Consider the following 18,537-nt stretch of genomic DNA (forward strand, 5'->3'; position numbering starts at 1 on the left):
CCGCGTGTGTGTGTGTGTGTGTGTGTGTGTGTGTGTGTGTGTGTGTGTGTGCTGCCTACATGTATGTCTATACACCGCATGCCTGCAGTTACTTTTAGAGGCCAGAAGGGAGCATCAGATCCCTGGGAGTAGAATCAGACTGATGCATACTCCACTGCAGGTACCTGATGGGAATACAACACTGGTCTAGTGCTCTTAACCACTGAGCCATCACTCTAGCCCCCGTAACTGAATTCTAACATTGCGAATTACAAAACTCTGAAAGCTCAGTCACTCTTCAACAATATATTTACAGTCATAAAAGGAGGCAGAGACACAACTGCTCTGCAGGGTGCATAAGTCATCCACTGCTGAACAGAGGTCCATGCTCAATGATAGGCATACCTAGTACTGTGCAATGTGAAAATATTTAATGACAGATAAATCCCTGGTCTTTTTTTCCCCCCCTTGGTTTTTTGAGACAGGGTTTCTCTGTGTAGCCCTGGCTGTCCTCAAACTCAGAAATTCACCTGCCTCCTGCCTCCCAAGTACTAGGATTAAAGGTGTAAACCACCACCACCCGGCATCCCTGGTCTTTTAGAGAAAGCTCCAGGACAGCCAGGACTACACAGTGAAACCCTGTCTCAAAAACAAGCAAAAAACTTCTTATGTATTTTACTATAAGATTGTTGTCTCACATAAAAAACCTACAAGTAAATGTAAGCTACTTCAGCAGCTTCACATTACCAAAGATGCAGATCCTATGCTTATAGTCTAACCAAAGACAGCAGAGGGCTACTTTAGGCACTCCCAGGAAAGAAAATACAGACTAAGAAGGTAAAGGAAGAAGCCTGTGGAGCTGGATCTCACTGGAAGTATCAGAATAAACTGCTATCTTAAGTTCTGTGAAGGGCACTTCAATTTACTTGGAAAAAAAGGTAGAGAAGCAGAGAATGGATTCCTATGCAGCAGTGCTGCTGGTTGATTGAGTTCCGTAAACTTGACACAAACCTAGAGCTATTTGGGAAAAGGGAACATAACTTGTCATCAATAAAGTTCACTCTTGACAACCACACACAACCCAGAACTAAATCTGTAGTGAGGTCCACTCTTTAGCTATGAGTCCTGAGTGCTGTAGACTGGACATGGCTAGCTTCAGGTTTAGTGTTTAGTGTGGTGTTAACACACTGACCTGGCTTGTTAACTTTTCCCTGGCTTCTTTAAGACACTGCTTTTGTTGTTGCTGCTTATAATGCAGTTGAATAGCTGAAGATCTTGCTGCTATTCTTGCTGGGTTTCTCCCTTTCCAAATGTTATGCTTTTGTTATTCTCTGTAATTGAGATGGTGGTGCAAGGTGGACCTTCTCAACTTGTAAATTCCTCCTGTTTTCTCCTTTTCTCTAACATTTGTTCTTTCTGGAGATCCTCTAACATGGTCTCATTGGGATTCTGGACTGATCTGATTCCCACTTGTCTCCCCTTTTTGCTCTAATTTGAGAGAATTCTTATAACTTTTACTCAGAACTATTAATTTCTTTAACTGTTTGCTTCCTGCTTCTGGTAAGTAGTATGAATGTCATTAAACCCTAATTCAAATTCAAACAAAAACATTTTTATTATGTGAAATAATTGAGGAATTTGACCTTTAACTTGAGTCTGCTGATATGAGTCCTTTACAAGTAATCCCTGCTGAATAATCTGCTGTCTGAGTGTGTATGAAATAATAGTACACCCTATAAGTAAAAGAAGATTGCTCTGAATATAGTTGCTATCATAGTAAGGGTTTCTATTGCTATGATAAAACACCATGAATGATCTGTGAAAAACAGCTGTGTGTGTATTTTACAAATACAAAAACAGAAGCAAATACTTTAGAAGTCAGAGAAGCATTTCAAGGTAAGCCTAGGTCAAAGTCAAAAAATCACTCATTTCAAACTATGTTCAAAAAGAAAGCCAACCAAAACTAAATCCAAGACTAGATGCTTTGAGAGACAAACCATGGTCAGAGATAGTTCCTACTCAACAAAACAACAAAAAAAAATCACCAAGATGCAAGAAAAGAACAAGCATGTGAACCAGGCATTATGGGTCACACTTGTAATTTCAGTACTTAAGGGGCTGAGGAAGGAAGACTGCCAAAAGATCCAGGCCAACCTGGACTAAAATTAGTTCCAGGCTACCCTGGGCTACAGGAATATTCTGACTTAACTATAATAAAAAATGTCTGATCATAAAAGCAACTCTAATTAAACTCAGTGAGTCACAAAAACAAGGAAGTAAACAACAAAAAAACATGGAAATAAGAGGGTGGACTTGCTGGGAAGGAAGGGTTTGATAGAATGGGATGAGAGGATAAATGATAAAAATAATTAAAATTAAACAAAGTAACAATTTGTTTAAATTCATTCTCACGTTGGGACACAATCTAACTAAAACAGCAAGAAATGTCTATATATACTCTAGAAATGTCTATATATACTCTGATGAGCACTGCTCTTTTAAGGCCAGCAAAGCTCCTACACCCTAAGTTTGCCCATTGTGTTTAATACCTGAAAAGAAGTCCCCGACAATGTTTATTTCTACAACAATTTTCAGCACAATGGATCCACTCAGAAACAAAGTAAAGAATTGTTATTTTTGTAACTGAACCCCCTTCCTCTGGAAAAACAAAGGAAACAAACCCAAACCTAAGCCTATGCAGTCTCTCTGGCAGCAAGCAAAGGCACGGTGCCCCTGCAACGTTGGAATTGCCCAAATGAAGAATCAAAGGCCGAGTCTTACTCCAAGCACATCCACATAAAGACTCAGAATTTAAGGGGGAGGATGTAAAGTGCTCACTGGCAGTACAATCTGTGTTCTAAGTTCCCCAAGCATCTGTAGAATCTCCTAAGGACGAATATATTCGTCAGTCTAGACAAGGCTCTGGTAAAGACGGAGATATGTATTACACCTATTTCTTTCCTGAGGAAAAGAGACCATGTACCATTTACACTATTATCTTGAGTAGCAAGCGAAATTTTAGGCAAGGTTTTTTTTTTAAGCTGCAGCAACTAGGGTCAATACCACCCGACTCCTACTCCCAACCCTGCTCAGAGCAACTGTTTCTCAAACAAGGATGGCCACACTTGAACTTTTGTTACTAAACCTTTAATTTTAGATTACCCAAACAGTCAAGGTGCCACTTCACTGCCTAACCTCAACTCTGATACAATCAATATTCTTGGCCTGGCTTTCCCAATCTCCTAACCCACCCAAGGTAAGCAATGGTATTATTAAAGCAACAGGTATTTTCTGTGTTCCAAACCTCCAAACAACTAAGTGATCTTGAGTTGAGCTTTAGAATATGCTTTTAAGATTCTTCTAGTATGAGGCTGAAAAGATGACTCAGCAGACTCTTCAAAAGATCAGGGTTCGAGTCCTAGCACCCACGTTAACTCTACTTTCAGGGGACCTGACACTCTTCTGGCACATCAAGCAGACAAACATGCTAGTAAAACATTCACACTTATAAAATGAAAAGCTAAATATTCAAAAGACTCAAAAAGACTGCTCTGTTTGATGGCAGTCTGTTAATATTGCTAATTGAGCCACACCAACTATGCTTCTTGAATGATCATCCTGTGCCTATACTAGGCATTCTTGCATTTAACCTTTTGAATAGCAGTAAGGACCACAGCCACCTTCAACTGTTTGTTCCTGACTTATTTTTTGCCTCCAAACTTAACTTTATTTAGAAACCTATCCCCACATAATAGACTCAACATACTTGTTCTCTGAGCAACTTTCTGAGTTAGAAGGCATGACTCAATGGGGAAAAGGACATCCCACATATCAATGAGACAAGGCAGGTGGTGCCAAAGGAAAAGAAACAAAGAACACAAATGTATGTTAAGTGTGGAGTACTCCACACTTAAGTACTCGTTATTAAAAAAAAAAAAACAGAAAAGATGTTTCTACGTGGTTAATATCATGATACATATTATCAAGGTCAGAAAATAGACACCCTCACTCACTGACAGATGAAAACCAACCGACTCTCCCTCCCAACAAAGAAATCCAACCCTAAAGACCTAAGGCAAATTGTCAATATGCATCAGAAGTCATAAAAAAAGATGTATTGATCCAACAATTGTATTTAAATACACCTGCTAGACATACAATTACAGCCACTTATCATTCAAACACAACTCAAATAACATAATGCAAAGCATGTATTTTATGAAATACATGTTCACAGCAGAAAGACCCAGATGTTAACAGACCATGTCTAAAAACAGGGAGATAAACACTTCTGGTTTTCCTAACCTATAAAATGAAGGTAGAGTTATCCTCAGAGGTTGGCTGAATGGACCATGTGAGTTCATAGCTAAAAAGTGCTACAGAAAAACAGGCTAACATTAGCTGTTTTCTGTAACACTTAGCAGACATGTTACACTCATGGAATCTTAAGTATTTAGTGTGTATATATGTGGTGCATGTGTGCCACAGATTGAGAGCAGGTCAGAGGACAACCTTCAGAAGTCTGTGTCTGTGCTTTCTTTCCCTGCACCAGATCCCTTAGAGGCATAAACAGGAGAATATGAATTGGAGGCCAACCTGATCTATGTAAGTTTAATAAACCAATCACAAAAGACTGCTTGAAGCAGGTGTGCTTTTATGGCAGCATTTGGGAGGCCAGCTGGATCTGCATAGGAGGTTCCAAGACAGCCAGAGAGACCTAGTGAGACCCTGCCTCAAACAAAAGACTATTTGATTGCCTTCCATGAGAAGTCTTAAGTAGTTACACTTAACAGAAACTGAAAAGAGAATGGTGATCCAGGCTGAGGGAAAGGGTGGAACCATCATCTCCCAGAGTCTCAATTTCATGGGATCAAAAGTTCTAGAGCCGGTGCATTCCTTTAGTTCCAGAACCTGGGAAGCAGAGGACAGCTAGAACTGCACAGTGAAACCCGTCTCAAAAAAACTAAATCAAACTAAAAGCTCTGGAGGTTATAGTTAAACTCAGTACAATTGCCTAGCAAGCATTAAGACCCCAGGTTCTCACTCCCAAGACAAGAAACAAGTCAGAAAGACAGAGTCAGAGACAAAAGTATTTCACTCAAGGAGCTCGCTGTGTTGTTAGAAAATGATTTGTCTAGGGAGACACACAACTGTTCTACTGATTCCAGTAACAATCATTTTCATGCTGTTATCTTTACTTACTGCCTACAATAGCCTGTTCTTTTCAACAACCTTATCATCCTAGTAGTTAACAGAAAATATTGAAGACTCCTTCTATCCCTCTTTAGAAATCTAACTTTATTTAGTACCTTCGACTTTTATCTTACTAAAACCAAAAACCAAAGAAAGAAGCCACAGCCCACAGCAAAGCACTTCTCTGTAGTCTTGCAGATGGCCAGCTGCACAAGAGAGCAGGTTCTCAGAAGCAATGCTGCTCAAAGCTAACATTCCACAACTCTAGAAAACTTTAAAATTATCTCACACACACAAAAATCCCCCTTACATAGTCTGTGAGTGTCTGTCATGCAATAACAGGCATAAACCCAAAACCTCACACATACATACTAAGGTTCTCCCAGAGTTACACTGTCAGCCATATTTTTCTTTTTTAAACGATTTATTTATTTATTTATTTATTTATTTATTTTCATGTATACTGTTGCTCTCTTCGGAAACACCAGAAGAATCACCAAATCCCATTACAGATGGTTGTGAGCATCCAAGTGATTGCTGGGAATTGAAGTTGAGTCCTCTGGAAGAACAGTGCTTTTAACCGCTGAACCATCTCTTCAGTCCCAGTATTACAGAACACTGGAGTTTTAATTCATCATCCCTCACTCCCACTCTCTGAATGCTTTTAATCCCAGCTCTTGGGAGGCAGAGGCAGTCAGATTTCTGAGTTCAAGGCCAGCCAGGTCTACAGAGTGAGTTCTAGAACAGCCAGGGCTACACAAACAAACAAACAAATATAAAATGTGCAAGTAGTTCAACTCAATACATTCCTGTAATACTTTTGTTGTTGAGACACAGCTCGTAATAGATATAACAGATGACACTAAACCTGTCAAGACTAGTACCTAAAGATTCATGCCACTAATACCAAAACCAACATTCTGCTGGGATTAAAGGTATGCACTGTCACTGCCTAGCTTAAATCAATATTCTTAAGAAAGAATATCCTCTTAGCCAGTGTAGGGAAGCTCATTTGTAATCCCAGTACTGGGGAAGCTGAGGCAAGAGTATATGCAAACATATGGTTATGGTCTAACCGTAAGTAATAACCCCAATCTTCCAATTTAAGGCAGTATGAATGCAAACAAAGACCTAGTTTAAAGCAGAAAAAAGTACAGCAGCCAATCATTCAAGAAGTGGAGACAGAGGACTGCCATAGAGCAGTCTAAACCAAATACTGAGTTCCAGGCCAGCTCTGACAACTCAAATGAGATTCTGGCTCAAAAGTTAAAAACCCAAACTTGGTGGATCATATCTTTAATCCAGATATCTGAGCCTAAATCCAGCCTGGTTTACCTAGCTCATTCAAGTACCACCGTGAAACCCTGGTTTTTGGTTTTTTTTAAATATATGGAGATAGATTGACATATATATATATATTTATATATATATATAAAAGGTGTTTATGACTCCTCTGTCATAAACTGCCTGATTTGGATAGACCTAAGTGCTCCATTATTGATTAAACACCATGGGATTACCTCTTCTGAAATCAATCAGTAAGCTCCAAATTCAGTAAGACTCTGTCTCAAAAAGGTGGAGCCGGGTTTAGTTGAAATACCTTTACACCATCTCTTGGCAGACAGGGAGAGATAGGCAGATCTCTTGCTTTTGGAGGCCAACCAGCTTCCAGGGCCAGTGAGAATTACATTGTGAGACCTGTCAATCAATCAATCCATCCATTCATCCACCCCACCATCCATTCAGCCATCCAGCAAGCAAGTGGAGTGACTGAAGAAAGAAAAATATCATCCACCTCTGGCCTTTATGCACACAGGCACAGGTACCCACAGACTTATACACTATACATATTCCACCATAAAACTGGGCAAATTCTATGGGCGGCACAATTTCCTTTAGTATCTGAAACCAAAAAGTTTTAAAGTATTTTTTTCATAGTATTAAACTCTACTTAATAACAAAAACAGTATGAGGCAACTATAGAGCTGGGGATGCAGCTCAGCTGGCAGAGCGCTTGCCCAGCAGAGATGTAAGAAGTCCTAGGTTCAATCCCCACCTTGTCACAAACAAGGTGTGGCAGCACACACCTGTAATATCAATATTTGGTAGTTTGAGGCAAGAGATCAAGATCACAATGAGTCTCAAAACAAAGCAGAACAGAACAGAACAAAAGAGACAGATTTGAGCTGGTGGTTTACACTGCTGCAAATCTCTTCAATGCCTGGCCTGCCTTAACAAGATTGTCATGACATGACAATCAGCTGCATACACGGGAAGAAAAAAGCCAGCCTCATTTAGCAATGTGGCTAATAAAGGGAGAATATTATTTAATAATCTTGAGGTATGTAGTGATAACTCTCTGGTACTGCAATCAACCTTGACAGGTGAGTTTGTTTCTTGAAGATTTTACTTATTTATTTATTTAATACGAGTTCACTGTTTTCATGCACACCAGAAGAGGGAGGGCATCAGATCTCATTAAAGATGGTTATGAGCCACCATGTGGTTGCTGAGAATTTGAACTCAGAACCCCTGAAAGAGCATCTCTCTAGCCCAACAGATGGTAGTTTCTTAGAGCTCTGTGACCTGAAAAGAGAGCACTCACTGGCCTGCATCTTCAGTTTCAAAACTCTTGCTTATACTTGCTCCAACATATGGTTTCTAACAACCCCTGTACTAGTCACCTGTAAAACATCACTTTCCTTAGGCATGCAGGTTTTTTACTTACTGACCAATTTACCAATATTACCAAATTACTGACACAATTAATTACACAATGCAGCACCTGTTAGTGCTACTGACTTCTTCTCAGAGGCTTCCAGAATCTGAAAATGTCAAGACCGTGATGGCACTCACATTTTCCAAAATCCCAACTTTTGCTTGAAAACTCAAATTTTACTATGGTCAACAAATACTAGTATGACAACAGGTCCAATGCTCATCTGAAAAAAACAAATATCAATGGTTGAATAGCTACTCTGTCAGGTCTTTTTTGTTTGGGTTTGATGTTTTTTGGCTTTTGTTTTATTGTTTTGTTTTGTTTTTTGAGACAGGGTTTCTCTGTATAGCCCTGGCTGTCCTGGAACTCACTCTGTAGACCAGGCTGGCCTCAAACTCAGAAATCCGCCTGCCTCTGTCTCCCAAGTGCTGGGATTAAAGGCATGCACCACCATGCCCAGCTTGGTTTGATTTTTTTGAGATAGACATTCACAAAGCCCACAGCTCAAGCTGCTGTAAACTATGCAGGCCTCAAACTCCTGATCCTCCTACCCACAATTCCCCAAGTTTAGTCTTGCTGGCCTGCACCACTTATCAGCTCTTTATTTACTTATTTTTGAGATTGGATTTTACTATGTAGCACTGGCTGTCCTGGCTGATGTAAAACTAGCTATGTAGACCAGGCTAGCCTCAAACTCATAGAGACCTGCCTGCCTCTGGGATTAAATGTATGCTGTCAATTCTTAAAAGTAAATAAAATGAAGAGAGCAGCCAGCTCCATAAACAGCTTTACCAAAGCTCTTTCTTACACAGTATGTACCTTACCCTGCTGCAGAAATGCTTTTGGTGTGTTTTCCATTTTGTAATAAAACTTTTATCCACCAGATATTCAAAACAAAAGTAACACTTCTTACCACTCTGCCAAGGCTATTCTGAAGTAGAATTGGTCAGTTCTAGCTGGGTGTAGTGGTGAACTTGTGAGGAGGCAGAGGCAAGTGAACTGTAACCTCTGAGTTCAAATCTAGCCAAGACTACATAAAGACTGTCTCAAAAAATATAATAGTAACAACAACAACAACATTAACAACAATAATAATAATTGGTATACTCTCAGTGGTTCCTGTGTGTTGCTGAGGATTACTATGACCATTGCTGGTGCCATTGCACTGATTAAAGCCAACCAAGATGCCTGCAGGCTGACACATCTGGCTTTCTCACCATTGTTATAAACAGTGGCACAGTGTAAAAGGCAAATTGCATTATGAAAATACTTTGAATTCATAAATGTTTTCAATGAGTTCAGAGGTTGCCAGACCATACAATGAGAGCAATAAGACTTAATAACAACTATTTTCACAGTGTTTATAAACTCTAACTAGAAAAATGCCTATGCATAAATACATAATACAAATTTTTATATAACGTTAACAGCTTCATAAAGAATTCTAACCCATCTACAGTTCATATCTGCTTCAAAATAACATTAGCAGAAAATTCAGTAAATCCCCAAACTGAAATAGTACCAAAACAAAAGTATGAGCTGTGGGTCAGCAGTAGAATGCCTGCCTCGTACATGCACAGTCCTAGGTTTCATTCCTGGCACCAGCTTCCCCTAAAATAAACCATATTGTAAACACCAAGCCAAAAAAAAAACCAAAAAAACCCAACAACAAAAAACCAAACCCACAAAACCAGGCATGGTCATGGTGGCCTATATTCCTAGAACTTGGGAGGAGCAAGCCTGAGGACAGACTTGAAAGTCTACCTCTTCTTTGGCTAAACTTAAAAGAAAAAAAATCTTTACCTGAATTAAAACAGAATCTACGTGTCCTTTTGACAGGGTATTGCTCTGTGTCCCACACTTGCCTCAAATTCACAGTCCTCTTGCCCCAGCCTCCAGAATGCTGTGATTACAGGTAGAGCCACAGAGCTCAGGTTAAAAATCAGCATTTGAAATAAAATTGCATTAGGAAAATGAAGGCAAGATAAGTATCTTAATGGCTCCACTTGCCCAAGATTACAGTTAATACATTAACCTACTCAACAAGGTCTGCTTACTTCACAGGGCTTTTGTGAAGATTAACAAATGAATACATATAAAGCAATGGTCCACTCATCTCAGCCCATTGGAAAGCAAAGGCAAGAGGCAAGACTGCTATGAGTTCTGGGCCAGCCTGGGCAACTGAATGAGATAGCATCTCCAAATACAAGAAAAGTAAGACCAGTTGAGATGGCTCAGTGTTAAGACTCCTCCCACTGACAATCTGTACTAAATCCCCAGTTATCCTCTATTCTCTACCATGTGGAGCATATACATAAACATAATTATTAAAAATAAATAAATAAATAAATAAGCCAAGTGGTAGTAGCACCTGCCTTTAACCCCAGCACTCTGGGAGGCAGAAACCTGGTCTACAGAACAAGCTCCAGATAGCCAGGTCTACACAGTGAACCCTGTCCCAAAACAAACAAACAAACAAACACCTCATAGACATTTCACTGTAAGATTGTTATCTCACATAAAAACCCCAACTTGACATTATCAAAGATACAGATTCTATGTTTATAGTTTAACCACACACACACACACACACACACACACACACACACACACACACACAGTAAGCCTTTCTAGAAAAGAAAGATACAAATACAAACTAGGAAGGTAAAAGGAAGAACCCTGTGAAGCTGGATCTCACTGGGTTTATATCCTATCAGTATAAACTGCTATCCTAAATTCTGTATTAAAGAACACTAGGCTAGCCTGGTCTACAGAGCAAGTTCCAGAATGGCTAAGGTTAGCCAGAGAAACCCTGTCTGGGGGAAAAAAGATAAAAGTATACCACATGAGTGTGTACTAATAAACATTCAACATTTCTAGCAACTGTTAATTAACAACCAGGCCAACTCTTCTACACACTTGGCATAGACAAAAACAAAAACAAAAAAAAAAAACCACCTCTAATCTGTGTCCAGGGTTTTTTTGTCTTGCTTTTTTTGGTTTTTTGTTTTTCTGGTTCTTGGATGGGATTTATGTGGGTAATAGCCTTGGCTGTCCTGAACTCACTTTGTAGACTAGGCTGGCCTCTGACTCAGAGATCTGTCTGTCTCTGCCTCCCGACTGCTGGGATTAAAGTTATATGACAAAACTCCTTGATTTTTTAATAATTTGTTTATATTTATATACATTGATGTTTTGCCTGTATGTATGTTTGTATAAAGATGTTAGATCCCCTGGAACAGGAGTTACAGACAGTTTTTAGCTGCTACATGGGTGGTCAGGAATTGGCCCAGGTCCTCTGGACCAGTGCTTTTAACTACTAAGTCATCTCTCCAGCCCTCCAGGATTTTACTTCTTTCCTTCTATTAAGGAAGCAACTTGAGACTCCTTAAAATTTCCATCTTCACCTCAGGTAAGAAAAGATAAACATTAAAACTAAGACTGCAAGCTAAATATCTATCTTCAATATTTCAATTTTCCCATTAAAGAACCAACTTACAATGCCATTACCTGTGTTCTTACAACTCACCCAGAAGAACAACCAGGCAAGCACACATCTGCAAATATAGGAATTTGCCTACTGAGTCAAGCAATCGCCCCTCCTTCACCATTCAATTCCACCATTTCCAAGAACTTGGCTGATTTTAAATTGGTTATAAAATTTTAATTTTCAATTTATTTAAAAACTTGAAACAAATGCCAGCTAATTCACGTTTAATCGCCACTACTTCTTACATGCTTTTAATGAGTAAATGTATGAAAGAAAAAGAAAAAAGCACTACTTTAAAATACAATAAAGGAACTTGGATACTACAGGCTGCTACTGAAGTTATTTACCAGGCAAATTTACAGAGCAGCAGCCGTCCTGTGAAGGTGACTAGGTCAGACAGTAACAAACCTGGTGCTAAAAGGTATCTCATACAAAGAAGGAGCAGGTGGTGGGGCATACCTTTAATTCCAGCTCTTGGAAGGCAGTCGGAGGGATCTCTTTGAGTTCAGGGCCAGCCTGGTCTACAGAGCAAGTTCTGGGACAGCCAAAGCTATTACACAGAGAAACCCCATCTTGAAGAACAGAAGGAAAAAAAAATGTTTTTCCAAGAAACAGTCCCCAAATTCTACCAAAAGAAAAGATACAATGCATTTTCATTCAGCTTTCATAAAGTCAGGTTTTAGGTTAACAAATCCTATTCTAAAATAATTTCCTATGAAATAAAGCTTGAGACTGTCAAATATGCAAAATATTTATATTTTAAAAATGATTAAATTAGCAGGGTGTGGTGGTATACTCCTCAAAAGTTCCAAGGGAGCCTCTGGTATACAATGGGTTTGGGAGTCTATGTTTAGAAGTGTTTCTCAAAAAACAAATGCTGCTTCATTTTTAAATTTTGATTTCATACTTTAAAAGCAATAGATAGGAAAAGAGGAAGTGGTTAGAGTATAAAATGGGACAGCTGTGGCCTGGCCCTCTGTTGATGTGACTGATGGGCAGTACAAGCTCATCACATCACTCCACACACTTTCCTTAAAGATTGTAAGCTCTATCAGATTTTAAGCTGAGGGGAAAAAAAAAAGACTCAGACAGATAAACACAAATGGACAGTCGATAACTAGGGAAAAAAAGAAGCTATAGCATGGACCCCCACTGGTTCAACAGTGAACATGAACAAGGTGCTAACAATGCAAGCAGACTCTCAAATGAAACACACATGTGCTGCAACATTGTGGCACTAAAGGGCAAAGAGATGGGGCTGATGATGGAAAGGGCTTAGTCTTAATCTACCGGAGAGAAAACTGAGTTCAAAGTGTGCAAAAACTGATACAGATGTATCATTATTTTACTCCTCACCAAATGCAAGTGAGCACAAGGAACAGGACAAGAGCTTAACATTCGTCTTCAGGATCACAGACAAGGAAGTAAAGGGACTTTGCCATGTTCCATTCCAGTCATTACTAGGGTACTGGATTCAAAACCAAACAATACCTGCCACCTTTCCCAAGTAAACATAAATGTTTTAAAGTATTAAAACCAAAACAAGGGGCTGGAAAAATGGCTCAATGGTTAAGAGCACGGGCTCCTTTACAAATTTTTGTAGCTCCAATTCCAGGGGATCTGGCACCTTCAGAAGACATACATGCAGGCAAAACACCAATAACCATAAAATAAAAATATATAAATTGTTAAAAACAAAACAAAAGGCAGAGTTGAGGTGGCACACATCCTTGATTCCACCAGCACTTGGGAGGCAGAGGCAGGCAGATCTGAGTTCAAGGCCAGCCTGGTCTACAGAGTGAGTTCTGGGACAGCCAGGGCTACACAGAGAAACCCTGTCTAAGAGGAAACAAAAAACAAAAACAAACAAACAAACAAACCAAAAATATTCAGGTTAACCAAAAATGACAAACATTTATCTATACACCTAACACCCAGGTCAAGATGTTCGAGGCACCCCAACCTCATCAGAACTTCCTCCTATCTGCTTAGAGGGGCTGGTTTTATGCTAATTAATAGCTTTTGTGGTCTTACAGCTTCACACGTCTCTCTAGTCTACTATGAAGTCTTCAATTTGTTTAGTCTCTGCTAGTCTAACCAAAAAAACGTACAGTGAAGGGAGGCAATAGAAGCAAAGTACAATGTTACATATCTATGAAGATGTCATAAAGTCATTACACTAACTAAAAGAATTTTTAAATCCCAAGCATGGTAGTAGCATTGTCCTATAACCCTAGCATTTGGGAGGTAGAGGCAAGAGGATCAGAAGTTCAAGGTCATCCACAGCTGTACAGAGTTTGAGGTTCTACACATAAACATACTATGCCTTCACTTTGGGCAATAAAGTATTAGTAACTATTTAAAAAATACACTATGGGCTAAAGAGATGGCTCAGAGGATAATACTAACTACTCTTCCAGAGAACCCCAGTCTGATTATAAGCACCCATGTGGCAGCCCACAACTCTGCAACTACAATTCTAGGAGTTACCCAACATCCTTGTCTGACACCTGAGGACAAAAGGCACACACTCAGTACAAAAACGTATATGCCAGCAAAACATCAACACATAAAATAAATAGGACAATACCCAGTGTCTTCACTCTAATTATCCCTTACTTGCTCTAAGCACTGAAATAAAAATAAATCTTTACATGGGTCTCACAAGAAAAGCATGCTCGTATACACCTGTAATATCAGCACTGAGGCAAGAAGAGCTTGAGTTCCACGCCAGCAAAGATTTTATCACATTAAAAAAAAAAAAAAAAAAAAAAAAAAAATCCAAGCCACAAGAGAGACAGTCTCAAAAAAAACAAAACAAAACAAAACAAAAAAACCCAGGCCAGGTATGGTAACGCTTAAGAGGCAGGTGGAGGTGGAGTTCTGTGAGTTCAAGAACAGCAAGCAAATTCCAGGAGCTACTCAGTAAGACTGTCTCCAAAACAAAACAAGCCTGTCTAGTCTTATGAGAAGGTAGTGGGTTTTTTATTATTTATACATCCATCTAAACATCAAAATAACACTAAGTCAGGGTTTTTAGTGAACCTTTTAAAATGGTGTTCACTAGGTGAATTGATTTGCCTAACACCACAGACTCCAACTTCAGCCTAAGACCTGAGTCTGTGCTCTTACCAACTCAAAACAAAATTACAAGTCAAGAAAAATTAAAGACTTAAAATGCACAGTGTTATGGTAACCTCACAGATTTTGAGAACTCATGATATGAAAAACTAGAATGATGGAATTTAGTACCTCAACTTCCTCTCAGGAAGCTATTCCAAAGGTAAAACCCACAAGCTGCACGCCTGCAGACCTGTGTAGATAGAACAGTAACTTAGAATAGAAGTCTCCTACTGGGCAGTGGTGGCGCACGCCTTTAATTCCAGCACTTGAGAGGCAGAGGCAGGTGGATTTCTGAGTTCAAGACCAGCCTAGTCTACAAAGTGAGTTCCAGGACAGTCAGGGCCACACAGAGAAACCCTGTCCCACCCCTCCCCAAAAGAACGTAAGTCTCCTGTCTTGAAGACCAAACAGGCAAAGACAGCAAGAGCTTGCTGAGAGTCAAACTCTGTTCTGTACCTAATAAAAACTCCTAAGCCTTGAGAAGTCAGTCTAGTAAAGACATTATTCTTAATTAAGGCCCCTATTGAGTAAGCATCTTAAAACAACTTATCAGTAATAATATGGAGATACCTCCTTCAGACATCTTTGAGAACAAGAGCTGAAAGTAACAGCAGAAATCACTTCATCCACTCCCATCAATTTTATGGCTAAGTACAGGAACCCAGAAAGGCTCAAGGCAGAGCAACAGACTCTAAATTGTTGGAGCACTGGTTACAGCAGACTCTGCATTTATTAAGCTGCAAACCAGAAACAGAAAGCCAAGCCAGAAGTTCACCTCAACTATCCTAGTCCTTCTACTGCTCTTCTTCCCCTTTAAAAACCCTAGCAACAGAAACATCGACACTCAAGATATCCAATGCCTACTGTGTGCCAGGCATTGCTCTAGGCCAAGCAGTTTACACATGACATTTTCGGAGAAACAAAGATCTTTGGCACTAGGCTTAAAGTGTGATAGTGGAGACTCAAGGTACTAAATATAGTATTTAACAAAGTAATGTAAAACAGATTTTAAAAACAATTTCCACAGGACGTAATTAAAAGGTTATAGGTGTGACTGAGGGTGAGTGGGATTCTGATAAGGAACAACTGTAGGAGGCTGTCAGACATATCAATGGGATTAACAGACTGGGGATGTAGCTAAATGGTGTAGCATTTGCCTAGCATGCACAAGGCCCTGGGTTCAATCCCCAGAATAGCAAAAACAATCCAAAGTAGAGTGCATAGTGTTTGCTTGTACAGTATCAGTTCAGTGGCCTCTTAATATCTTAAAAGGAACATATTGAAGAAACATCATACTTTGCTGGCTGAAATTTAGTTTCCAATCCAGTGGATCCAATGATCCACTGACGATTTCCAAGAAAGAAGACAAACCAGGATTGTGTTTAAAAGTAGAAGTAAAACAAAGGAAGAAAGGGGTACTCATTTAAGAAGTTAGTTACTACAGCTGGGCACGGTAGCTACCACACCTTTAATCCCAGCACTGGGGAGGCAGAAGCAGTCAGACTTCTGTGAATTCAAAGTCAGCCTGGTTCCAGGACAGCCATAACTACAGAAAAACCCATCTCAAAAAAAGTTACAAGGCAGGTATAGAAGATGAACGCATTACACAAATAAATCAGCATGTCCTGGCTGCTGCCTGGGTACAAGGACACCGTCACATATCATAAGCTACTGACAGCAAAAAAAAAAAAAAAAAAAAAAAAAAAAAAAAAAAAAATCAGAATGCATCATTAACAAAAAGCAGGCAGTCTAAGGGTGGAGCTAGCAATCATTTAAAGATTATAATCTCTACCTATGGGCCATGTACAATAATCATATTCTACATTAGAAAAGCAAAACTCCTCTTTAATAAACATAACAAAGATATACAAGCTAGTTTCCGAGAATCTGCAAATCCAAGCAGTGTAACTTAAAAACATGTTGTTTATGTACCTGTGAAGACACAGTACTAGAACAAGTCCTGTTCTTCCTGAAGCACACACTCCAAGTAGGAGTACATTGTCTCTACATACACCCTAGAAAATTATTTAATCAATTGGGAGCAAAATGAGGCTACTAAGAACTGACAGACAAGAATTAAAACTGATCCATCACATATATTCTATGTATATGTGTAGTATCACAAACTATCACTTGTTTTGGTTAAGTAATTGATTTTCCGTTTAGAAAATCATTTTTTTCTGATTGAATGATGTATTCTTTCTCCCCACAATCAGCAAGAAGTAAACTGGTAGACAGCTTATGTTCTGGACACCATGCACCCCCTTCTCAACATTCAGGAGACCTTTGATAAGGGAATAAACACTACAACCAAGAAATGTTTTCCAAGTAGAGAGCACTTTCATAATGTGGCAAGTATTACACAACTGCACAGAACTGAGGATCCAATATCTGAGTGCCTACTGCTCAACAGGTAATGGAGTTACAAATCAGGAATTCGAGACTCCTCCCATCAACACAGGATTTATTTCTTGAAAGGAGTGCCACAGAAAAGCAGCACAGATTGGCCATCACTGAGTCACCCCTAAACCCTTTAATTCTTTCCAAGTTTCTGGTCTCATGTGAGAAAGGAATGAGGACCACCAGAAAACAAAGGTGGTCCATAAGACACAACAAGTGTGCCAATAACTTTCTGCCAAGACTCACCACACAAGCATCTCCTTAGTCAACAGTCTTTGGCCTGCTACCACCTGAAAAAAACCTCCCCACTGCACTGTATGGCAGCAGAGGAGAATCACAAGGAAAGGTACCACCTAGAGAAAGGGGTACACATTTCCACACAACCAGAATACATACTCTTCTTTGATTTCTGTTTAGAAAAATCCTACTAACTTTATTGAGGAGACAGAGGCAGATGGATAGATCTCCTAGTCCATGTAGCCAAGTTCAAAGCCAGCTAGGGACAGACAAAGACACAGACCAGACAGACAGACAGACAGACAGACAGACAGACACACACACACACACACACACACACACATCCTTTCCCTCTGCCTCACACACACCAAGCCCCCAAACTTTAAATATTTGAGCAAAGAATCCCTTTTGAGATTATTTGTCTCTATCACAAAAGATCAGCTCAGACTGCACACAAGACCTTGACATTTCAAAACTTCAGATATGTTCTGAAATAAATTAGCAAGTTTATATCTCAAAAAAAGTCCCCTACAAAACAGTGATTTATTATTTTACCCTATCTGTCTTAACCACACACACACACAAGAATCCCTGCAACATAATAAAGTAAAACATTTGAGCCAGCATTTTTTCAGCAAACATGTCAATACTACAATCCCAAAGCAGTTGAGTTCAAAAGACCCTCAGTCTCCCAGCAGAATCAAAGGTGCTGTTGGCAGTGTTTCTGAGCTAAGTGCTGCTGGTGTCTAGTTCTTTTTATCTAAAGACAGCACATAAACATGAAATCCAGTCATTTATACGTAGAATTTAGGTAACAAGGAAACCTTAAGTCACACAAACCTTAGAGCACTTACTGCTCACCATTTACTTCATTAACTCAATGAAAAAAAATAAGATAAACAAACAAGACATAAGAAGACAGACAGACTTTTCAGAAAGGTGATTTTTAAAACTACCATCCCGCCTCTCAGACAACAAACACAAAACATTAAGTTCCTTCAGTACCCAGGACTTTTAAAAGTCAATACTCAGTTGTCATTGTTAAAATTTCTTACCTTCTGCTACGTCATCATCTACTGCTCCTTTCACCTGAGAAAAACACCACTGAATATCATTCCCTCCTCCAGCTCCTGGAAGAAGAAAACAGCAATTAAAATTGAGTTCTGCTCTGTTTACGCTTATAAACACAAGAGATGGTATCCCAGGCTAGCATGGCACTCCATACATAACTACCACCAAGCCCACAGCTTGGGAACCAAATTAGGCTCCAATAGTTGGTAGTCTATTAAAAACAACTCTGCAGGTACGAAACATTCAAAGACATACAGTCTACCAATAATTATCATCATCGCACAGATACTCAAAACCTCACTTCTGCTTTCCCCTCCCCTTAAAG

At 39.4% G+C, this 18,537-nt stretch overlaps 1 protein-coding gene across 5 annotated transcripts in view; it reads right to left on the reverse strand.

The window, feature by feature from the left end:
• Ppp2r2a (protein phosphatase 2 regulatory subunit Balpha) overlaps nt 1–18,537 on the reverse strand; it is a 71,744-nt gene that overhangs the window by 38,436 nt on the left and 14,771 nt on the right. For all 5 annotated transcript variants that reach the window (XM_031362929.1, XM_031362930.1, XM_031362933.1 and 2 more), the window contains one exon: nt 18,197–18,271. In XM_031362929.1, the coding sequence (XP_031218789.1) occupies nt 18,197–18,271 (75 nt within the window). The remainder of the gene's footprint in view (nt 1–18,196; nt 18,272–18,537) is intronic.

The sequence above is a fragment of the Mastomys coucha genome, unplaced genomic scaffold (genome assembly GCF_008632895.1).
Source record: "Mastomys coucha isolate ucsf_1 unplaced genomic scaffold, UCSF_Mcou_1 pScaffold9, whole genome shotgun sequence".
Lineage (NCBI taxonomy): Eukaryota > Metazoa > Chordata > Mammalia > Rodentia > Muridae > Mastomys > Mastomys coucha.